This window comes from Pan paniscus, chromosome 6 (assembly GCF_029289425.2).
Source record: "Pan paniscus chromosome 6, NHGRI_mPanPan1-v2.0_pri, whole genome shotgun sequence".
NCBI lineage: Eukaryota > Metazoa > Chordata > Mammalia > Primates > Hominidae > Pan > Pan paniscus.
Genome location: NC_073255.2, coordinates 6,492,977 through 6,516,461, shown reverse-complemented (window position 1 = coordinate 6,516,461; position 23,485 = coordinate 6,492,977). Strand labels below are relative to the sequence as shown.

Here is a 23,485-nt window from a genome sequence, read left to right as displayed (position 1 = left end):
TACTTCACTGTCCTCCTTAACAGTAGCGAGACATTGCAGCCGCACAGCATGAGTTCAGTTTCATGGGCTTCATGAAGGGAAGCTTGTTGGGCAGAAACGCAGAGGGACGTAGTTCCCAGGGACTGGGTGGATCCCATGCTTGGGCCTGTGCACGCTGTCACCCAGCTCCAACTCCAGTAACTTCTCTGAGCCTGCTGGGAAGCTGGTGGCCATCCGCGGACATCTCTTACTATCTTAATGTGTGTGCCCGTTAACCGTGCTGCAGCTGGGGACAGACGCTGGCCTCTGAATCCTGAATAGCAAGGGAGGGGAGACGCTTCTGTCAAGGGAGCAGCGTGCACAGAGGTCAGGAGGGAGGAGCACGGGAGGGCAGGGCACTGTGGGGTGGGTCGCCAGGGTTCACTGGGGTGTGGCTGAACATGACCTCCGTGTGGGGGTAGGCGGGGGTCCTTCTGTGCTGAGGCTGCAGGACTTAGTCTTGTGGGGAGCAGTGTTGGCAGGCATTGGCCTCAGGGTGGCATTTACAGCCCTGATAAGTGGCAGCCTGGGCCCCGCCTGGCTCTCCCTCCAGCCGCTGCGAGGGACGCTTCACTGATCCTGCCTGAGTTGGGATTTCTGAGGCTGGAAGTCGGAGCTTTGGACCCCTTCACTCTGACAGTCTCGCGAGAAACAGCAGCAACTGGAGAGCTGGGTTGGGTGACGGGATCCCGAAGCAGAAACCAGGCGGGGCTCTGGAGCGAAGTGAGCGCCCAGCGGGCCCTTCCAGGGAGTTGGGGGTTTACTGCCTTAGGTACCTGTAAACAAACGGGCATAGGGTGTGTGTGGAATCAGAAAGGAATATTCCCCTTTTTCTTTTTCTTTTTTTTTTTTTTTTTAATGGAGACTGGTTTCTGTGTTGCCCAGGCTGGTCTCAGAACTCCTGGCCTCAAGTGATCCTGCCACCTCAGCCTCCCAAAGTGGTAGGATCACAGGCATGCATCCTGCTTATTTCTTTCCTTTTTCTTCTTCTTTTTTTTTTTAATTGTCACGCCTATTACCCCATTCTGAACCCCTGCTTGTTTCTTTTTTTTTTTTTTTAAGGCAGAGTCTTGTTCTGTCACCCAGGCTGGAGCACAGTGGTGCAATCTCAGCTCACTGCAACCTCCGCCTCCCGGGTTCAAATGAGTCTCAGCCTCCCGAGTGGCTGGGACTGTAGGTGTGCACCACCACGTTTGGCTAATTTTTTTGTATTTTTTGGTAGAGACGGGGTTTCACCGTATTGTTCAGGCTGGTCTGGAACTCCTGACCTCAGATGATCCACCCTCCTCAGCCTCCCAAAGTGCTGGGATTACAGGTGTGAGCCACCGCACCCAGCCTAACCCCTACTCATTTCTAATGGCTTCTGAAGTCCTGCAGTTTTCTTTTTCTTTCTTGTTTTTTGAGATAGGGTCTCACTCTGTCGCCCAGTCTGGAGCGCAGTGGTGCAGTCTCAGCTCACTGCAGCCTTGACCTCCCAGGTTCAAGCCATCCTCCCATGCTCAGCCAAGCCACCCAAGTAGCTGGAACTACAGGTGCTTGCCTCATGCCTGGAGCGCCTAATTTTTGTATTTTTAGTAGAGATGGGAGTCTCACTATGTTGCCCAGGCAGGTCTTGAACTCCTGGACTCAAGCGATCCTCCCACCTCAGCTTCCCAAAGTGCTGGGATTCCAGGCGTGAGCCACCACACCTGGCCAATTTTCTCGCTATTAGAAACCCTCGAGGACAGGTGATGGGAGGGGCCGTTTCAGATGCTGGTCCGATTTCAAAGGAGTTTGGAAGGTGAGTTTGCTAAAGATGGGACAGAAGGAAACTGACTCTTCAAGGGCTCACTCCTTCAGCAGAGTGAGGACCTGCTGAGCACCCAGTGCCATGGTGCCTGCTGGGTCACCCACAGCCGTGGTCCCTGCCCCTGCGGGTTCACAGCCCAGTCGGCTGTCAGGCAACCTTAGCATGAGAAGAAGAGAGCAGGGGAGTCCCACGTGGGGATCCTGCTGGACTTCCTGGAGGAAGCACTGATGCTTGGGGGCCCCTTGCAGGGGCCCGCTGCCCCCACCAGTGTCTGCTTTTGGGGGGGGCACCAGGGGATACTGAGGCACACCCATCCCCGGCAGATAGGACTCCCTGCCCAGGGCTTCCACCCAACCTCCCTCGGGCAGGCTGGCATCGGGGTCTCCAGCCCCTCATGAAATCCTCCATTGAGTCCTATTTGGTGTCTGCCTCTTTGGGGACCTGAGCCCACAGTTTTAAGGGCCATGAAGGAGTCGATGGGAGGAAAAGGGGAGGAGCATCTGCACAGGAGCGAGGCCCCAGCGGGTAGCATGTGTGTCGGGACGGCTGCGGGGACTCAGGATCACCGCCAGAGGAAGGGGACCTGTCGGGGGGCGGCTCGCCAAGGGCTCAGCCTTGAACCGGGGGCCAGGGTGTGACATCAACAGGTTAATATCTTAGAGCGGGTGCCCGGGCAGAAGCCTCGCCATTCGGTATTAGCCCATAATTACTCACACTTGTCTAAAAGTCAGATGTTTTTGCTGGGTGTGGTGGCTCATGCTGGGAATCCCAGCTACTCGGGAGGCTGAGACGGGCAGGATGGCCTGAGCCTGGGAGTTTGAGCCCAGCTTGGGCAACAGAGCAAGACCCCATCTAAATACATACATGCCTGTCTAAATACATACATGCCTGTCTAAATACATACATGCCTGTCTAAATACATGCCTGTCTAAATACATGCCTGTCTAAATACATACATGCCTGTCTAAATACATGCCTGTCTCCACCAATAAAAACCGGACAGTTTTGTGGAAGAGCCACAGCTTCGCTCATTTAACCAGCGGGGACACGGCATGGACGGGGCTCCAGTGTGAGTCCGGATGCGGGTCTGCGGCTTGTGCTTCCTGACCTGTCCCTTAGCGATAACGGTAGACCTGCTCACTGGCCATGGGATCACCCTTCCCACTGGGGCCGCCCATTCAATCCTCACCCTGTGAGTGACCCCCCTCGTTTTCCATACACGGAAGCAGGCCACACCCCAGAGAGTGGGGAAGCTGGCATCGCCCTGCAGGGTGCCCTGGAGCCCCCATCCCCCAGTCAGGGGCCCTCGTGGTTCTCCTTCATGGCTTCCTTTTTTTTGAGACGGAGTCTCGCTCTGTCGCCCAGGCTGGAGTGCCGTGGCACGATCTCGGCTCACTACAACCTCTGCCTCCTGGGTTCAAGTGATTGTTCTGCCTCAGCCTCCTGAGTAGCTGGGATTACAGGCGCACACCACCATGCATGGCTAATTTTCCTATTTTTAGTAGAGATGGGGTTTCACCATGTTGTTCAGGTTGGTCTCGAACTCCTGACCTCAGGTGATCCGCCTGTCTCAGCCTCCCAAAGTGCTGAGATTACAGACGTGGGCCACTGTGCCCGGCCACGGCTTCCTTTTCTTTCATGCCGCAACTGCACCAGGGCAATGGTTCTTGCCAAGGCCAAGGTTGGCTTTGCCTCCATGCCAGCTGGTCTGGTGCGGCACTGTTTTGGTGCAGGACGGTTTTCGGGAGAGCATTGGCCCCTGAGAGCCAGGCCTGGGAGGCCTGTCCTGTCTAATTGGGCCCTCATGACTGCCCTTCAAAGGTAAGCCATGGAGGCCGGACACAGTAGCTCACGCCTGTAATCCCAGCACTTTGGGAGGCTGAGGCAGGCAGATCACCTGAGGCCAGGAGTTCGAGACCAGCCTGGCCAACATGGCGAAACCCGTCTCTACTAAAAGTACAAAAAGTTAGCCAGGCGTGGAGGCATGTGCCTGTAATCTCAGCATTTTGGAAGTCTGGGGCAGGCAGATTGCTTGAGCCCAGGAGTTCGAGACTAGCCTCGGCAACATGGGGAAACCCCATCTCTATATCTAAAAAAGTGTATAAAGAAAAAAATTAATTTCATTAAAAAAAATACAGGTAGGTTGTGGAGAAGCTAAGGCTCAGGAGGGGCGGGCAGGTTGCCTGGAAGCTCCTGGGATGTCCACGCAGCTCTGCCACATGTCATGTGCAGGGTCCCACGGCCACCCGCCTTGAAGGCGATGCCGAAACGGGCATATAATTGAGACTGGCCCCCCAGTGCCCTCCCGAGGTCCTCCTTCACAGCCGCCTGGCAGCCGGTAACAACGCAGACCGAGGCTAAGCACTTCCGCCATCCAGCTAGCTCCTCTGCTGTAAATCAGATGGCGGCAGCTGTGGAAGGGCCCCGGCCCTCTGCTTTCTGGGCCCGCTCCCAGCCTCATCACTCCTGAGCAGCCCCTGCTCCAGCGAGGAGCTCTGTGGAGCCGGCCGTGGTTGCAGGCAGGGCCATCTGCTTTGGGGATTGCTGCTTCTTTAGGAGGATGAGCTGCCTGTGGTTTTTACCCAGAGATCCAGCTGGAATCGCAGCTCCCAGACACTCACGGCTCACTGTGAGTGATGAACACGGGGCCCGTGGCAGCCGCTGCGGCTGGGACAGTGGACAGTGTTCACTCTTTAAAACGATGCCCTTGCGCCCACACAGTGCGACGTCCAGCACTGTTTTCTGCTCAGCTGCGAGGGAATCTCCCCAAGCCTCCCCACCACCCCCTTTTCCTAAGTGGACCTGGGGGCCTTGGAGGTCAAGAAGAGCCAGTGGGGGCCCTGTTCTTGCCTGTCGTTTCAAGCGGCTTCTCCAGGGGCTTGACAGAGCCCTGGGCCCACGTGGACGGATGATGACAAATGACCTGCAGAGGGAGACGGTGGCACGTGGGGACCAGCGGAGTGAGCTGGCCTCGGCTATCTTGTCGAGCGCCTGGGAATGGAATTGGAACAGGAGGCCCGGTAAGTGACTGGAAAACTGGAATGAGGGCCTGACCGATGGGAATGAACCAGAGACAGCGGAATGATGTGCAGATGACTGAGGGAGGCGCCCTGCCACGCTGGTTTTATAGTTTGGCATCACAGCGAGAAAAACAACAAACCCTGTCTTCGGTGTGGTGAGGGGCGGCTCCGGCAGAGAGTGAGGATGCGTGAATTCCAAAACAACTGTGAGAAGACCGAAGGCGCCAGAGCTCTGGGGATTCAGAGTCGCTTTCAGAAATAAGGCCGGGTGCGAGGCTCACGCCTGTGATCCCAACACTTTGGGAGGCCGAGGCGGGAGGATGGTCTGAGCCAGGGAGGCAGAGGTTGCAGTGAACCCAGATCATGCCATTGTACTCCAGGCTGGGTGACACAGCGAGACCCTGTCTCCAAAAAAAAAAAAAAAAAAAGAAGAAGCACACACCTGGGGATGTTCTGATGAAGACTCTGCTCTTGTGGGCCCCAGAACACCCCGAAATAGGCTGCACGAAGCCGTGAGCCCCGGCACCTGAAGGCACGAAGCTGGGCTGGGAGTTGCTCACTGGCAAGGTGGGTGTCAGCCTGAGGAGGGCAGAGGTCAGCTGCCCCTAGCTGGGCACGATTTAGGACACAGGACGGGAGGGGGCACTGGGTCTGGAAGGAAAGGCAGGGGAGGGAGGGAGGGGTCTCCAAGGAAAGGGAAGCCAGCAGTGCTGTTCCTAAGCAGGATTCCATGGAACTCGCAGACAGGACTTGGGACACGCACCTGCCCTGCCCGTCTGACCTCACCCCGACCACCCAGGAGGGGAAGCGCCGTGGAGGCCACTTCACAGGAGGGAAGATCAGGGTCCAAGGCCATGTGTGACGCCCCCCACCCAAGGTTTAGCCCAGGAAGGGGGAACAAACCGCAGCTCCAGCCCTGCCCCCCACCCATTAGCCAGGGGCCTGCAGCTCCTGACTCAGCTTCCCCCATCAAACGGGGGCTCGTCCTGCCCCACCCGGGTGGGAGACCCAACCTTCCAGGCCCACAGGAGCTCGTGCGTGCGTCTCACGTTCCAGTCACCCGGGTAGCAGGCGTGCGTGGGCAGGGGCAGAGCTTGGTGGCGATCCATGTCCCGACACCCTCAGGCTCCCGAATGGGACTTTTCAGGGGTGAGGGGGCCAAAGAAGGGGAGGCAGGGGCTGCGTCACTCGTGAAGGGGCACCGGGACCCCAGCCCACTTGTGGTCCTACGTCTGAAATCCACCGGCCAGGGAGATTGGTCCAGGCTCACACCCGCTGGGATGGCAGGAGGCAGGGGTGGCACGTGGACAGATGTGGGTCCCAAAATCCGGGCAGGGGGGAAGGTGGAGGGTGTGGTCCGTGCCAGCTGTACCCAGGCAGGTAGGGCTGGCTGGGTGGGGAGGGGGTGGGGCTGGGAGGAGTTCCTGGGTCAGGGGAGAGGCCACTGCTCAGGAGCAATCATCTCTCAGGGACCCAGGCTGCCCGCCGCTGTGAAGAGGGGGCAGCAGAGGCCAGGAGGCCGGGGGCCGAGCTTCAGGCCCACCCCGCCTTGGCCCCCCCTCTCAGGCCCAGAGACCTGCAGCCAACCTGCCTAACAGGCTGAGCGCCACCAGGGAGGTGAGCTGCGTGGGTGTGGGAGTGCGAGAGTGTGTGGGGGGGGAGGGGATGCATACCAGAGGGGTGTGGTGTCCAGGCTGAGCCCCTGCACTTCAATGGGGTGGGGGGGCTCCTAGAAAAAAAAACATACCTTGAAATTCGGAGAATCACAGTCCGCCAACCCCTAAGCCTCACCGCCACCTCAGAGGCTGGGCCCCAGGACGGCACCTGGACACCAAACAGGGTCTCCAGCCAGCCTGGCAAGTCCAGGCCAGACGAGCACCCCCCATCCTGGCTCCAGATGAAAGGGTGCCCCCGACCCGTACACGCCCAGGGCTGGCAGCTCCCTCAGGTGAAGGCAAGTATAGCCAGGCCCTGGGTGACTTTCTGGGGATGGGGGCAACAGAGGGACCAGGGATAGGAGCAGGGAGGTGGGGGCTTGGCCCCGGAGGATGGGACGGGAGACCTATGGAAGGAAGAGAGCAGATCCTTGGGACGGCCCCACCCTGGGATCTGGGGCTGATGGGCTCAGGCAGAACAGAATTGCTCGAGAGTCAGAAGCTGAGGCAAGCGCCCCCCTATGCTGCACCTGCCTGCCAGGTCGCCAGGTCAGCTGAGACAGTGGAGCTGAGTCCCAGGGCCTGGCCAGGCTGGCTCTCCCATGCAGCAGCCTGCGTCCCTAGAAGGGCAGATGACAGGGAGGCCAACCTGAGGCCCTGGCTCGGCCTTCCCGACCTGCCGCATAGCTCGTGCCGGTGGAGACAGGCACAGGCTGGCACAGGCTCTGCCTGAGGTCACAGACACCGTACACAGCCAGAGCCAGGCCCCAGCTTGTGGCATGTGGCCCAGGGCCTGCTCCTCCTGGCTGTAGGGGCTGCTCCCCGGCCGCAGTGAGGAGGGGGCGTGTGGGTCACCAGGAGGCCATGCTGCCTGCCCGCCCCACTCGGCTCCCAGGAGGCCGTGCCCGTGGACAGGAGCCGGGGGAATCCCAGAAGCAGAGCTGGGAGGATGTGGAGCCCCATCCCTGTCACCCCCTGCTCACACCCGGGGCTGCTGCCTTGGTGAACTGCTGGCCAGGGCCCCCAGGGGAGGGCCGCGGGACCGGGTGAGGCGGGCCTGGGAAGCAGGGTGTCCGAGATGGGTGCCCACCGGTCACCTCATCCCCCTGGTGTGCAGCTCAGCCTGGGACACCGAATGAACCAGCCCTGAGGAGGCGGCTCCCGGGCGCCCCGAGTTCCACCCAGCAGTGAAGGAGGCAGGCAGGGGGTACACCATGCCTGTCCGCATCTGCAGAGAGACAGGCAGGCAGGGGGTCAGGGGGTGGGCACTAGCAGGGCAGCCGGCCTGGAACCAGGCAACAGCTCATGGGCCCTCAGCCAGGTTTCTCATGAGGGCAGGAGGAGGTGGCTGTGCCAGGGCCAGGGTGTAGGACTGGCTAGGCGGCTTCTCAGCCTCCCCACGGCTCTGGGCACCTGGACGCAGTGAACAATGGTCAGAGGGCCCCGTCGCCTGGATCTGGGCAGACAGGTCTGTCCTGCAGTGGGCTTGGTCAGTGTCCCGCCCCCGCCAGAAAAATCAGGCCCAGCCGGCCCTGCCGCCTCCTGTGACCGGGCGCAGAGGCTGTGACACCAGCACCGGGTGAGGCCTCGATCAGCCGGCGAGCCCTGTGAGCAGGTGGCAGAGCGGTCAACCTCCCGACTGCCCCTCCCTGGGGACCAGGCCCTGCTCCTGACATCCCCAGACCAGCACACTTGGTCCACATTTCCCGAGCTGGCGCATCTGGCTCAGCCGGGACAGCTGTGGGCCGAGGAGATCAGCAGGCCTCCCTGTCCAGTGCCCAGCTGGCCCTGTGAGAAAACCCCACCTTTTTCCACAGAGGATCTGCCTCTGGCGGAAGACAGAGCTTTGGAGGTCCCTCGATCTGTGTCCGGGGCCCAAGCCCTGAGCCTCCCCAAAGCCAGAGCCCTCCCAGAAGCCTGGCTCTGGTGGCTCCAGCCAAAACGGTCCTGCTGACATCTAGCCACAGTGCCTCCTGCTGTCTGCACAGCCATTCCCACCGTCAGCCCAGGGAGGGGCCCGAGGCTTCATCCTGTGCTGGGGGCTGGACGCAAATCAAGCAGGGGCTGGGGCCTCAGTTTCCCTGCCTGTAGCATGAGCGAGTTGGATGAGGGGATTCCCGGTCCCTTCCAGCTCTGCGCATGCCCAGGCACCAAAGTCTTCACCCTTCAAACGGGCCCCCAGCCATCGTCACTTCATAGTTGTCCGTGTCGGTGATCCTGACACAGCCAGAGGGCGACATCCACACGCGCTGAGCCAACTGCCTGGGGCTCTGCAGGCCGGGTGGGAGGCCGGCAGGAGTACCTGTGGCTGCAGCGGGAATGCAGCTGGATGGAAGTTGGGGACCGCCTTCCAGCACCCCTGCCTGGCCAAAGGGAGACCTTAGCCCACAGGGCCACCGCCTCAGCAGGACAGCCCCCACCCCGCAACCCCCGTGCCCCGAGCATGGACAGGGCATAGCTCTAGGCTCTGGCAGCTCCTGCAGAGGGAGGACCAGCAGCAAACACAGACAGGTGGACAGGGAGTCACACACACAGTGAGGAGGGTGATGGGACAGCGGGGATGGTCTCTCCAGAGGTGACGCCTGAGGCTGCAGGACAGAGTCACCCGGGAGCAGGGTCGGTTGGTCCAGATGGTCCCTGCCTGGGGAGCAGGCAGGCTCCAGGAGGGCCCAGCCAGGGTGTGCATGCTGTGGCTCTGGGCCCGGGCCCGGGTGGGCGCTGATGGGGAGGTTAGGCAAGGCGGGCCTGAGAGCTGGGCACGACTTCCTGAGCTTGTTTTCCATCTGGGAGCCTCCCTGGAGGGACAGTGTCAGTGGAGGAGTTGGGAAAAGCAGGCAGGGTGTCCCAGGGAAGGATGGGCCTCAGCCCGGGCCCCTCACGGACCCCTCAAGGATGCTGGACACGTTGATGTGCCTCTCGTTCCCATCTCTAAAAGGGGAACAGGCCGGACGTGGTGGCTCAAACCTGTAATCCCAGCACTTTGGGAGGCTGAGGCGGGCAGATCACCTGAGGTCAGGAGTTCAAGCCAAGCCTGGCCAACGTGGTGAAACCCCGTCTTTACTAAAAATACAAAAATTAGCTGGGTGTGGTGGTGGGCGCCTGTAATCCCAGCTACTCGGGAGGCTGAGGCAGGAGAATCACTTGAACCCAGGAGGCGGAGGTTGCAGTGGGCCGAGATCGCGCCATTGTACTCCAGCCTGGCGACAGAGCGAGGCTCTGTCTCAAAAAATAAATTAATTAAAAATAAAAGAGGAACAGTGGCTCCAGTCATTCCAGCCTCAACCCCTTGAGCCCTGTTGCTCAGGGCTGTGGGAGGGTAGGAGATATGAAGGACAAGGAGTGTGTGGATCCGTTGCGGGCACGGAGCGGGACTTGGTAATGGTGGCCCCAGCAGCATGAGCCCAAGCGTAACCAGAACAGGACAAGAGGTGGGCTGAGGGCCCACATCCCTCTCCCAGGAGCCGGGGTGAGTGAGTTTTTTCTCCACAGGGGCCTCTGCATGGGGGTGACAGGGACCCTCAGGGCCCTGCAACCCCTTGCCAGACCCCAAAGGGTCCAGGGACTGGGCTGTCACTCCCCCTCTCCTGCCTTGATCCACAAAAACCAGAAATATTTCCTTTTTTTTTTTTTTTGGACACAGAGTCTCCCTCTGTCCCCAGGCTGGAGTGCAGTGGTGTGATCTCAGCTTACTGCAACCTCCGCCTTCTGAGTTCAAGCGATTCTCCTGTCTCAGCCTCTTGAGTAGCTGGAATTACAGGTGCACGCTGCCACACCTGGCTAATTTTTGCGTATTTCGTAGAGACGGGGTTTCACCATGTTGGCCAGGCTAGTCTCGAACTCCTGACCTCAAGTGATCCACTCACCTTGGCCTCCCAAAGTGTGGGGATGACAGGCGTGAGCCACCACGCCCGGCCCAGAAAACAAATGTTTTCAACTCATCTCTTGGGGCGTGGATTTTTTTTTTTAATTCAGATGAAATTCACATAACATCAATTTACCCAGGTTTAAGTGAACGATTCGGTGGCAGTAAGTATATCCACAGTGCTGTGTGCCTGCCGCCTCTACCTCATTTCAGGACCCCTGTCACCCCCCAGAGAAACCCTGTACCATTAGCTCTCCACCCCTCCTCCTGCAGCCCAGCCCTCCTTGGCCTGCCGCAGACCTCTCCCACCTGTCCCCACCAGGTGGCAGCTGCCTGGCCGTCTGGCATAGGCAGGTGAGGGCGCCAGGCGGCCAGCAGGTTCCTGGGAGCCAGCTGCCACCCAGCAAACAGCCGGGAGGATAGGGTGTCAGCCGTGGGAGGGGACAGGAGGGGACGGGCCTGCAGCCTGGGGCCCAGGTGGGCCACTGGGGACGTGAGGCACTGGCCGCCCCGCCCCAGCCTGGCACAGCCCTTCAGATCCTGGCCTTGCCGCACCCACAGTGGGGCCTCCAGTTGGGGCCACGTGGCCATGAGAATGACCAGCTAGGCTTCCCTGGAGGCCGGGCCTCCCTGGACTGGGCCAGGTGCTTCCTGCCAGCAAAGGTAGAGCTGGGCCCTGTGACCGCAGACCAGAGGGAGAGGAGGAGGCTGGACTGGGCTGCGAGTGTGGGAGAGGGTGGACTCAGGGCCCCAGCAGGTTAGTGGGAGATGGAACAGGCACCCAGGGCTGCCAAGAACCCCAGCAAAGCCGGGCTCCCAGGTGGGTGGGCAGGTCCCAGAGCCAGTGAGGGCCGGCTCCTCCCATGAGGGTGGCTGCACACCCCCTCCTGCCGGGGCAGGCAGTGCTGGTCTGCACCCGCTCCCCAGACCTCCCGGGCAGGCAGGGCAGCAGGGGTTCCCCCTCTTCTGCCCCACTGGAAGACGGTCTTTGTCCCCTAAGAAGCAGGTTCCCTGCAAGCCTGAGACTCGGAGGTGGAAGCGTTTTACAAGGGGGAATTGAGGTGGGACCCTCAGGTCGCAGGTGGCTGATGGGTGAGCTTCGATGGCTGAGCTCGGAGCAGGGAGGGAGCCGGGCCTGGCGCTGGTGTCCCTGTGGGGGGTGCGGCCTGGTGGGTGGCTTAGCTTCAGCTCCCGTCTCACTGTCTCCTCCCTCCCCGGCTGCTTCCTGCTGCCAGGAGCCAGTACCTTTGCCCTCACTCCTCCCGGTGTGTGTCCTCCCTCCCTCTGCAGATGAGTAATGTCTCAGGGATCCTGGAGACAGCCGGCGTCCCCCTGGTGTCAGCGAACTGGCCGCAGCCCAGCCCCCCACCGGCCGTGCCAGCTGGGCCGCAGATGGACCACATGGGGAACAGCTCCCAGGGGGCCCCCTGGCTCTTCCTCACCTCCGCACTGGCCCGAGGCGTCTCGGGGATCTTCGTGTGGACTGCCCTGGTGCTCACCTGCCACCAGGTAAGCCCTTCCGCCCCCGAGCCTCCTTCAGGACCTTGGTCTCCACAGGACGTGGCCGTGGCTCAGCCTGGTCCCCCTGGGTGCTGCTGCTACAGACGCTGTCAGAAGTGGGATCGGCCAGGGCACGGGGGAGGGGATGAGCTTCCCCAGGACGTGGCATGTGGGAGCTGGGCCTGAAAATGGGGAGATCTCTGCCAGACTGAGGGCAGAGCACCCACCGGGCACCCCTGGCTATTTCACAGGCTCGTCACTCGGCTGAGGTCCACAGTGTGGTCCCATTTCACAGACAAGAAGACTGAGTCTCAGAGAGACCAGAGGTCTTTCCCAGGCTCACATAGCTGGAAAGGGGAAGGGGCCTTCTCCTTCCAGAGGCCTGACACCCTGGAGAAGGCTGGTGGGAAGTTGGCAGGGGGTTGGACTTTGCTCTGTAGGGAGCTGGGGAGCAAAGGTCACAGCTTGCTAGAGGGACTGGGACTCCTGTGCAGGAGATGGGCGAGAAGCAACTTCCCCAAGCCCGAAGCCACACACAGCCCCCGACCCGGAGCAGTCCCCAGGTAGAGAAGCGGCCAGGCGCTGTGGCAAGGAAGGGCCAGGCAGGGGCAAGGAGGAAGTGGTGCCCGAGGGCAGGGGCTGGGCAGAGAGGGCAGGGAGTCAGGGACAGGACCCTCCTGAGAGCCTCATATACACAGAGAGGCCAGGGCGGTGTGCGCAGGGGTGGGGTGGGAGTGCATGTGCAGGCCCGCGAGGGCCACACGGCTGCAGGGGTTTGTCCAGAGCCCTTGACCCCAGTGCGGTGAGGTGGCTTTCAGGGGGTGCTGGGAGCCCAGGAAGGCTGTGGAGGGCTGGGCTGAGAGCAGAGCTGCTTCCTGGGTGCACGGGGCACTGGTGTAGGGAATGGATCTGTAGGTGAGCCGGGGCAGGGGGCCATCAGGAGACTGGCAGGCAGGGACACCGGTGGCCACAAGTCTCCGAGGGAGCATCTCAGTGACAGTTTATTAACTGCTTATTAGCCGGGCATGGGGGCCTGCACTGTTAGTCCCAGCTACTTGGGAGGCTGAGATGGGAGGATCGCTTGAGCCCAGTTCAAGGTTGCAGTGAGCTGTGAACAGATAACCAGAACCCACGGTAGACGTGTATGAGTGTGGCCTGGAGTGTGCAGAGCCGTGGAGGCAGTGCCGAGGCAGGCCCTTCCTGTAAGGCCATCAGAGAGGGCTTCCTGGAGGAGGCCGTCTTTCCGCTGTAATCCTGGGAACCGGCTGTGTGTGCGCGGCTGTAGTGTGGCTTCAGCTTCACGGGGCCTCGCAGTCAAGACAGGGCTCATGGAGACCCCTTGGGCTGGAGTTCAGGCCCTGTCCCAACCCTGAGCCCACCGCCAGAGTCACCCTTGAGTGAGGAGTCCCAGGCAGGACACAGAGTGGCTGGATCCCCCTCACTTTATACATGGGAGGACCGAGGCCGGAGAGGACAGTGGCTTGTCAAGGTCACCCAGCCAGGCAGCGCCAGCCCCGGGACAGGTCTCCTGATGGCTGGTCATGCCGTCCCTCCCAGGGACCAGCGGGGAGCGTGTGACTGATAACAGTCTGTTCCTGCCTCCAACCTCCCCCAACTCCCTGAGCTGCACCCCAAGCAGCCAGGTGCACGTAGCCTCTGCTCGCCCACCGCCACGCATGCACCTCCTCCAGAAGGCCTTCCCCAGGAGCCCCCGTGCGCCCAGCTCCCAGGCTCGGCTGACCCTGTCTCAAAGACCCTGTAGTTGAGTTGTATCCTCACAGAAAACATGGAAAATCGGTCGGGCGTGGTGTCTCACACCTATAATCCCAGCATTGTGGGAGGCCAAGGCGGGTGGATCACCTGAGGTCAAGAGTTTGAGACCAGCCTGGCCAACATGGGGAAACTCTGTCTCTACTAAAAATACAAAAATTAGCCGGGCATGGTAGTGCGCGCCTATAATCCCAGCTACTCAGGAGGCTGAGGCAGGAGAATCACTTGAACCCAGAAGGCGGAGGTTGCAGTGAGTTGAGATTGCACCACTGCACCCCAGCCTGGGCAACAGAGCAAGACTCCGTCTCAATAAAAAAAATAATAATTAAAAATTAAAAAAAATAAAAACATGGAAAATCTAGAAAGGTTTAAAGGCAAACACTATAATCACCCATATTTTTTCCCAGGCTTTCTTTTTTTTTAGGCAAGCTCTCACTCTGTGACCCAGGCTGCAGTCCAGTGGCACAATCAGTGCTCACTGCAGCCTCCGCTTCCCGGATTTAAGCCATCCTCCCACCTCAGCCTCCCGAGTAGCTGGGACTGCAGGCGCCCGCCACCACGCCTGGCTAATTTTTGTATTTTTTAGTAGAGATGGAGTTCGCCCTGTTGACCAGGCTGGTCTCGAACTCCTGAGCTCAGGTAATCCGCCCACCTTGGCCTCCCAAAGTGCTAAGATTACAGGCATGGGCCACCGTGCCCGGCCCCTAGGGAGGGACAGATTCTTAGGAATCAAAGGGTGCACATCCTTTGGATGCCCCCACAGCAAAAGCCAATGTGCCTTCTGAGAGTCTGCCCAGCCCAGGACCGGGACGTGTCCCCTCTCCGTCCCCCGGGTTGGACACTTAGCTGGGCTCTAGAAATGCCTGCTGAATGAAGGAATGAGTGAGCGTTCCCATTCCCAGGCTAAGAACAAACAGGACCCTCACTCATGCCCAAGGAACTTATTCAGAAAAAAAAAAAACCTATTGTACAACATGGTGACTGTTATAAATAACAATGTATTCTATGCTTGAAAATTGCCAAGAGAGTACATTTTACATGTCCTCCCCGCAAAGAAATGCTAAGTATGGGAGATAATGGAGACGTTAATGGGTTTGACTCAGCCATTCCCCACGAACACACATATCAGACATCGCGCTGCACACTGTAAATGCATACAATTTTGATTTGCCAATTTAAAAAATAAATTTTAGGCCAGGTGCAGTGGCTCACGACTATAGTCCCAGCACTTTGGGAGACGGAGGCAGGAGGATCCCTTGAGCCTAGGACTTTGAGACCAGCCTGGGCAACACAGTGAGACCCTGTCTGTACAAAAAATACAAAAATTAGCCAGGCAAGGTGGTGCACACCTGTAGTCCCAATACTCAGCAGGCTGAGGTAGGCAGATCACTCGAGCCCGGGAGTTCAAGGCTGCAGTGAGCCATGATTGTACCACTGCACTCCAGTCTGGGCGACAGAGCGAGACCCTGTCTCAAAAAAAACCTGGGCAAGAGAGCGAGACCATGTTTCTCAAAAAAATATATTTTTTTTTTTTTGAGAAAGGGTCTTGCTCTGTCACCCAGGCTGGAGTGCAGTGGCGCAATCTTGGTTCACCGCAACCTCCACCTCCCAGGCTCAAGCGATTCTCCTGCCTCAGCCTCTCTAGTAGCTGGGATTACAGGCGCGTGCCACCACGCCTGGCTAATTTTTGTGTATTTAGTAGAGACTGTGTTTCACCATGTTGGCCAGGCTGGTCTTGAACTCCTGACCTCAAATGATCCACCCACCTCGGCCTCCCAAAGTGCTGGGATTATAGGTGTGAGCCACTGCACCCGGCCATAAAAAGTCAATTCTTCAAATGTGTATTATTTTTAGTTGTAACCAGAAATATGTATTTAACATATACATTCATACTTATATGTACTTCTATAGTAAATACGTATAAAAGTATGTATCTAATTACAATAGACAATTTATTTTCTCTAATTGTAATAAGGATGCCCATTGTAGAAAACTAGAAAATGCAAACATAGAAGGTGCCTGGTGGCCTGCACCCACCCCCACCTCCTTCCCCGCTCACCTGGGCTTGTGCAAGGGTACCAGGCGGACCCGGCTCTCACCTGAACCCTCCTGCGCCCACCCCCACCTCCTTCCCGGCTCACCTGGGCTGGTGCAGGGGTACCGGGTGGACCCGGCTCTCACCCGAACCCTCCTGCGCCCACCCCCACCTCCTTCCCGGCTCACCTGGGCTGGTCCAGGGGTACCGGGCGGGCCCGGCTCTCACGCGACCCCTCCTGCGCCCAGATCTATCTGCACCTGCGCTCCTACACCGTGCCACAGGAGCAACGTTACATCATCCGCCTGCTCCTCATCGTGCCCATCTACGCCTTCGACTCCTGGCTCAGCCTCCTCCTCCTGGGAGACCACCAGTACTACGTCTACTTCGACTCCGTGCGGGACTGCTACGAAGGTGGGCGCCGGGCTGCGTCAGGTCGGGGGAGCGGAGGGAGAGACTCCCCGGGGCCTGCGTGCACGCACACTCTTCCGTGGCCAGCCCCCAGGGCACCCCACTCTCCCGGCCCCTGTCAGAGGGGCTGCCAGGATAGTCAGGGTTAGCGGCGCTGGCAGGCCTGGAACACACGACCGACCCCACAGCCTCCGTGAGAGGGGCTCGGTGGACCTGCCCTGGCCTGGGGTGAAAGCGGGGCCCTGATGGAGCACCCTGACCCTCTCAGGCTGCCCCGCTGGGGATGGGGTCCATCAGGAGCCTCTTGCTGTGTGGCCTGCCAGGCTCAGCCCCTCCCGAGCCTCCTCCTGTCCTGGTGAGATGGGCGCCATGGGGTCCCGGTGCAGCTCAGGGCTCACGGCCGGTCCCCCTCTGTGCTCCCTGCAGCCTTTGTCATTTACAGCTTCCTGAGCCTGTGTTTCCAGTACCTGGGAGGCGAGGGCGCCATCATGGCTGAGATTCGTGGAAAGCCCATCAAGTAAGCCCGTCACCCCAGAGCCCCCACACCCCACACACCTGGGACCGGGAGCCTGGCGGCGCCGGGGCTGCATTCTCCCGCACCGGCTCAGGGACGTCCCCCGCAGGTCCAGCTGCTTGTACGGCACCTGCTGCCTCCGGGGCATGACCTACTCCATCGGGTTCCTGCGCTTCTGTAAGCAGGTGAGGGGCCCCCAGCCCTGCCCGCCCTCCTCCCACCCAAGCCCGTCAGGGGCCCTAGCTGGCCCAGCGCCACCCCACCCAGTGTCAGGGGACTGCTCATTGCTGGCTGCCCCAATCCCCGTTCCTGGGCCCCTGGGGGACCCGGCCCCAGGCCCACCGGGTGCCATCGCCCCCAGGCCACTCTGCAGTTCTGCCTGGTGAAGCCCGTCATGGCCGTCACCACCATCATCCTCCAGGCATTTGGCAAATACCACGACGGGGACTTCAAGTAAGGCGGGAGCTGCGGGGACACCTGGCATGAGGTGGGCACTGGGTCCCCTGGGGCCCGGGACTGGGGCCCAACGAGGCGGACTTGGCGTCCAGCTGGGCTCAAGTAAGGTGGGAGATGCGGGGGCCCCTGGCATGAGGTGGGCACTGGGTCCCCTCGGGCCCAGCGGTGGGGCCCAACAAGGCAGGCTTGGCGTCCAGCTGGGCTAGGGGCCCCGCCCAAGACAGGTACCCACTTCTCCACAAGGACCTCGGTGCCTGCCAAGGCCGGGGGCCTGGACCTCCCCTCATAGGACACGGCCGGGGTGAGTCTAGCGTCTGTGCCAACATCTGTGCCGAGGACCCCAGGGCTTCTGGCCAGGCAGTGATGGCCCCAGCCCCTGCCCAGCCTTGAGCACTCTTGGTATTAAGGGCACCTGGGCCAAGGGGACCAAGGTCCACCCCGACCTGTTGGCTGAACAGACAGGCAGCCGCCCAGCACAAGGAGGACCCCTGCGAAGGTCCACACACATGCTCACCAACACCACACAGATGCTCACACACGGACACATGTGCTGTCACCTGTGCGCACACATCACACACGTGCATCACATGTTCACACATGCACACAGCACATGCGCAAACCGTGCACACACCACCACACACGTATGTACACTCACATGCACACAATATGTGCACACACACAGTGCACCCCACCCGTGTGCACACGACATACATGCACACACACCTATGTGCACACACACACGGGAACGACACCTGTGTGTCCACCACACAGAGGATCTTCAGGCAGTGGCCAGGTGGACGGGGTTGGGAGGTGGCGTTCTGACAGAGGCAGCCTGGATGCTGCCTGAGCAGTGGACAGGATCCTGGGACGAGGAGGAGCAGGGCCAGTAGGGAGAACGGCCACGTCCCTGCCCTACCCCTGCATAGGCCCCCCAGCCACCCCCAGCTCCCCACGCTCTCCTGCAGGCCCTGGAGTGAGGATCAGATCGGGGCAGGATCCCTGCAGGGCCCATGCTCCCAAGCTCAGGCTGGGGGCCAGGCCGAGGGTGCGGCGGCGGCGGCTCTAGGGTGGGGACAGTGGTGGGGTCATGGGACCGCCCTGACCACAGCCCCCGTCTGTCCCAGTGTCCGCAGCGGCTACCTCTATGTGACCCTCATCTACAACGCCTCCGTCAGCCTCGCCCTCTACGCCCTGTTCCTCTTCTACTTCACCACCAGGGAGCTCCTGCGGCCCTTCCAGCCCGTCCTCAAGTTCCTCACCATCAAAGCCGTCATCTTCCTGTCGTTCTGGCAAGGTGTGTGGGGCAGGTGGGGCAGGGGTGCTACCGAGGTGGGGGCTGCAGTCCAGTGAGCCTGGGGTCACCTCACGCCCCTTTCCCCAGCCCCCACGTGCTTCAGTTTCTCCAGCTGCAGCACAGGTCAGCTGGAAGCCAGGGTAGAACCTGCGGGCATGAGGGAGTGGGGAGGTCCCGCCAGCAGGTGGAGAGAGGTCGCACAGAGGCCACACCGGTGTTTCCTGAATCCTGGCCCCCACTGGGCCCTGGGCCAGGCCAGGGCACTGACAGCCCACCTTGGCAGAGGAGGATGGCCACCAGACAGGGCACGGGCCCAGGATCTGGGGCTGGAGCGGCAGGGCGGGCCCGGGAGAGCTCCTGAGCACCTGCTGTGCCGAGACCCCCGACTTTGGAGGCGCCCTGCCCCCCTGAACCTCAGTCTCCCAGTGGGACAAGACCACATGGACAGGGTCACAGCGCCCGTCAGAGGAGCCGCTGAGGGGTTCAGGACCCCTGACTTTGGAGGCGCCCTGCCCCCCTGAACCTCAGTCTCCTGGGGTGGGACGAGACCACATGGACGGGGTCACAGCACCCGTCAGAGGAGCCGCTGCGGGGTCCGGGGCCTCTTCCTCCCCTGCAGACCCCGTCTGGGGCTGGGGCTGAGCGGCCGTGGCGTCCGCAGGGCTGCTGCTGGCCGTCCTGGAGCCGTGCGGGGTCATCCCGGAGGTGGAGATCAGCGGCGGGAACAAGCTGGGGGCTGGCACGCTGGCCGCCGGCTACCAGAACTTCATCATCTGCGTGGAGATGCTGTTCGCCTCCGTGGCCTTGCGTTATGCCTTCCCCTGCCAGGTGTACGCAGAGAAGGAGAATTCACCAGGTACACCCTGCCTTCCAGCCGGGGCACCCGGAGCGCACAGCCCTGCCCCAGGCACCGAGTCTGTGTCCGTGCCATTCTCGAGGCCCAGGAATGCCAGCTCGCTGGGCAGGGAGACGGGCAAAGGGCATCCGGCTCCAGACAGGCACCTGGGCTGTGTGGGGTCCAGGCGGTCCTGGACCCCGATGGTGATGGGGGATGGGTGTCCCCTGCCAGGCACACCCCCCATTAGGGCGGAGGCAGCCTGTGGCCTGCTGGCTTCTCATCAGTCACTGTGGAGAGACCAGGGTGCCCACCCGAGGCCAGCCAAAGGCGTACTCCGCTGCTTGGAGCCCCTCGGAAGCTCTAGGGGACGTGGTCCTTGTCAGGGGTCTGGCCAGGGACAGGCCCGGTGCTGGGTGGAGCAAGCTGGGCTGGGGTCCAGGGGTCTGGGGCCACCCTCTGCTGGCCGAGGCCAGACCTGGACATGCAGGAGCTACAGCCCTGGGCATCCTGGGAGGGGGCTTGTCCGGGGGGCTGGAGTGCAGGGGGGATGGTGGGGCTCATACACTGCCCTCCCCCAGCCCCCCCGGCACCCATGCAGAGCATCTCCAGCGGCATCAGGGAGACAGTGAGCCCCCAGGACATCGTGCAGGACGCCATCCACAACTTCTCCCCCGCCTACCAGCACTACACGCAGCAGGCCACGCACGAGGCGCCCAGGCCCAGCACCCACCACGGCGGCGGCTCCGGCGGGAGCAGGAAGAGCCGGAGCCTGGAGAAGCGGATGCTGATCCCCTCGGAGGACCTGTAGGGGGGCCTGGGCTGCCAGTGCTGTAGGGACCCAGGCTGCCCAGGCCTCTGGGGAAGAACAGGGTCCCCCCACCCACCAACTCCTGCCAAAGGTGGGGCTTCTCCTGAGAGCCCACCTGTGAGGCCCTCGGAGCCCACTTCCCATCCTCCCTCCAGCCAGGGGGTCAGGGCACCTGATGGCCCTGGCAGGCACCCAGATGGGCCCGCCACCACAGGAGAGGGCACCTGAGCCAATCGGAAGAGGCTGGGGACCCCCTGGGATCACCCGGCCATCAGCCCCAGGGGCCACTGTGGGGTGGAGAGTGAGTGTGGCTGCGGGGCCTTGGCTGCACAGGCCCCACGGGAGCTGTGAGTGGGTCAGACTCCCTGGTTCAGGAGACAGACAGCGGACGGATCCCAGGCTGGGCAGCTGGAGGGAGGGGCACCGGGGCGCTGGGCAGCCGGGCTCTGACATAGTCAGCAGCTCCGGGCGCCGCAGGCCGGCGGGGTCCACACAGGCTGGCCGGGGCTGGGCCTCCTCGGAGCCTGCTACGGCCCTCGTGGGCACGTGGAGAAGGGCCCACGTGTCTCCACATGCCAGCCACAGGGGAGCCCTGGCCAGGCGCCCACCCAGGGGAGCGTGTGCCTGGGATGGGTTGCGGAACCACCGGGCAGCTGTGAGGCTGGCCAGCACCGTGGGGCTGTGGGAATCGCTCTTATTTATATTTAAACACCTTGGATTTTCTACCGGGTCTTGGCTTCTGTTCCCGCAGGGCATGAGCCTGAGGAGCAGGACGCGGTGGGGGTCACAGGAGGCTGCTGCTCAGAGTCTGCAGGCGGGAAAGGGGTCCCACCTGTCTGGGGTGGGCAGCCTCGTGGTCCAGGGCAGTGCAGGGCAGAGCCTGGGCTGTGCGATCACAGCCGCTGCCTTTCTCCTGGGAGCCTCCACTTCCTCCAAAACGGGCCTTGTGCCAGCCCCACCCGCGGCGAGCGGACAAGGCCACGAGGGCAGGGCCCTGAGTACCTGGGCGGGGGGGACACTCCCAGGGGGCACAGAGGGGGCTCCCACCTGGGCACCTGCCTCCTGCCCTTCTCTTCTTCCTCCACGTGCCAGGTGGGGCCCTGGGTTTGAGGAGCCGAGCCTCGGACGCACGCCCTGCCCGCAGGAAGCTGGAGGCACGCAAGTGGCCTCGGAAATCGCGGCCGCGAGAACAGTAGCCGCCCAGGGACTAAGGGGGCTTCTGGGAGGACACACGGCTGGCCCAGGGTGAGGGGAGCCACTGCAGGGCGCTCCCCAGGCCCAGGGCCCGTCAGGGGACAGTACGGTGACCCGGCCTGCAGGTGGCAGTCGGTTCTGTGTGTCTGGGGCCCACAGAACAGGTTGGGTGGGGGCTGGGGCAGGGGCAGCAGAAGTGGGCAGGGCCTGGGGGGCTCAGGCACTGGGCGTGGAGAGCAGACAGGAAGCTCCAGTGGGCACCACCCCGGGACCGCGGCTCCCACCCGTGCTGCCCCCACCCATGGCCACGGCCACCGGGAACAGTGGGACCTGGGGTCTCCGAGGGACTCAGCAGGGCGGGCACAGACCAGTGGAGTCCGGGCTAGAGAGGGCCAGTTCCTAGCCTCTTGCTTCCTGGGCTGAGGACATGGGGATCCAAGGCCAGTGGGTCTGCAGGGCCCAGCCCGGCTGCCTGATAAGATAGGCCGAGCTCCTCCCTGCACGGCTGCAAAGACGCCCACCTGTCTTATTGGATCCCCACAGGGATAGACCCACCAGGCGGCCCCCGTGTCTCACTCTGTCAGCAGGTGGGGGCATGGTGCTCCCCAGGGACCTGCTGCCGAGGGGCAGTTTCTGGAGGCTGGGGGCACTGGCCGGGCTCTAGGCCTGCTCTGCCCTTGCTGTGGGGAAGGCCACCCCGATAGGGGTCAAGTTGCTCAAATCTGCGTTTGGAGGGTGTGTGGCCGAGGGCTCCCCTTCTGGAGACCCAGACACCGCCTGGGCTCCGGGCGGCAGAGGCTGAGGTGTTGGGGGCTGAGCCCCTATGTCAGCAACACCTCAGGCCTGCGCTTTAGGACAGGGGAGAAGTCAGTTTCCGCCAAATGCCCCCTCGGACCAGCCGAGGACTGTGCCAGGAAACTGACATGCTCAGCGCTCAAGCCAGCTGGGACAGCGACTGAGCCCAGAGAGACGGAGCAAGTTGCCTGAGGTCACAGAGCAGGGACTTGGACACCAGGCAGCCGGCTCCACAGAGGCCCTCTCTCCTCCCTGCCTCCTGACCCTCAGACGCCTCCGCCCCGCGGGTGAGGCTGCTTCTGCTTCTTTCCAACACGACTTGAAGGAAAGCCCTGAGGGCCGAGCCCGCTCTGCATGGACGGAAGGCAGCGTGGGGCGGTCCAGGCCGGGGCTCAGCCTGGCTCGAGGGGGAGCGTGGGCGCATGTGAGCGGGAGGGATGGAGACCAGCGTGGTTCCAGTGTCGTCATCGCTGCTGAAAAAGGGGTTTCCCGGTGACAGGCCCCGACAGAGAAGCAGGCCGTGAGGCAGGCAGGAGCCGCGTGTCTGGGCCCAGAACACCTGCCAAGCTCTCTAGCCTCTCCTGGCCTCAGTGTCCTTGTCTGGGAGATGGTCCAGCTGAAAATCCCCAGCATCCACAAGAAAGGGTGGAAGCCCTGGGGGCCCTGGCCTGGCCCGGGTGCAGGCTGCATGGCCGGGCGGGGCGGCGTCTCCTTTCACAGCTTCCCTGTCTGTCCGCAGCCTCCAGGAGCCCCATACAGGGCTGGGGCTCTGTGCCCCCAACTCACACCCGTCGGCTCCCCCAGGAGGAGCAGGCTGGGCCCAGAGCCGCAGGGTGGGCTGCAGGGAGGTCTGACTTAGCTGGGGAAAGTTCCATCCCTGCCATTGCTAGTGACAAGCTCGGGCTGCTGTGGCCCCAGCACAGATTCAACACTCACTGCGTCATGTGCCAGCTGTTGCACACTCATCTCCACGCCCAACTCACAGGAAGCAAGGCTGGGAAGGAGGGAACTGGCCCCAGGCCACACAGATGCTGAGAGTTGGGAATATGATCGGGTGCAGTGGCTCACACCTGTAATTCCAGCACTTGGGGAGGCCAAGGCGAGTGGATTGCTTGAGCCCAGGAGTCTGAGACCAGCCTGGGCAACATGGTAAAACCCCATCTCTACAAAAAAAACACACAAAAATTAGCTGGGCGTGGTGGTGCGTGCCGGCAGTCCCAGCTACTCAGGAGGCTGAGATGGGAGGATTGCTTGAGCCTGGGAGGTCGAGGCTGCAGTGAGCTGTGATCACGCCCCTGCACTCCAGCTTGGGTGACAGAGCAAGATCCTGTCTCAAAAAACTCGAGTTGGGATTTCACCCTGCGTGGTCCAGCACTGAACAGCGTTCACACCTCGGTCAGCTCAGCCCCAAAAACGGGGAAGGCCGGGCGGGGTGGGGACGGCATGTGGGCAGGCCTGTGGCTTTTCGGAGGAGTACAGGGGCTTCCGGCCACTGTGCAGGGGCGCTTTGCTCTCTGCTCCCAGAC

The 23,485-nt window shown here is 61.7% G+C and overlaps 1 protein-coding gene across 1 annotated transcript; it reads left to right on the top strand.

Moving 5' to 3' along the window:
* The first annotated feature begins 11,634 nt into the window (after nt 1-11,634).
* On the top strand, nt 11,635-20,692 carry TMEM184A (transmembrane protein 184A). The gene is made up of 8 exons (XM_024929509.4): nt 11,635-11,853; nt 15,898-16,063; nt 16,487-16,577; nt 16,684-16,759; nt 16,936-17,027; nt 18,155-18,324; nt 18,986-19,180; nt 19,741-20,692. The coding sequence occupies exons 1-8, from the start codon at nt 11,635-11,637 to the stop codon at nt 19,968-19,970; spliced, it is 1,239 nt and encodes a 412-aa protein (XP_024785277.3). The 3' UTR covers nt 19,971-20,692.
* The last annotated feature ends 2,793 nt before the right edge of the window (nt 20,693-23,485 follow it).

Coding starts and splice junctions, on each gene's coding strand:
- TMEM184A (XM_024929509.4), top strand. CDS start 11,635: ATGAGTAATGTCTCAGGGATCCTGGAGACAGCCGGCGTCCCCCTGGTG. Junction 11,854..15,897: donor TGGTGCTCACCTGCCACCAG/GTAAGCCCTTCC, acceptor TCCTGCGCCCAG/ATCTATCTGCACCTGCGCTC. Junction 16,578..16,683: donor ATTCGTGGAAAGCCCATCAA/GTAAGCCCGTCA, acceptor CGTCCCCCGCAG/GTCCAGCTGCTTGTACGGCA.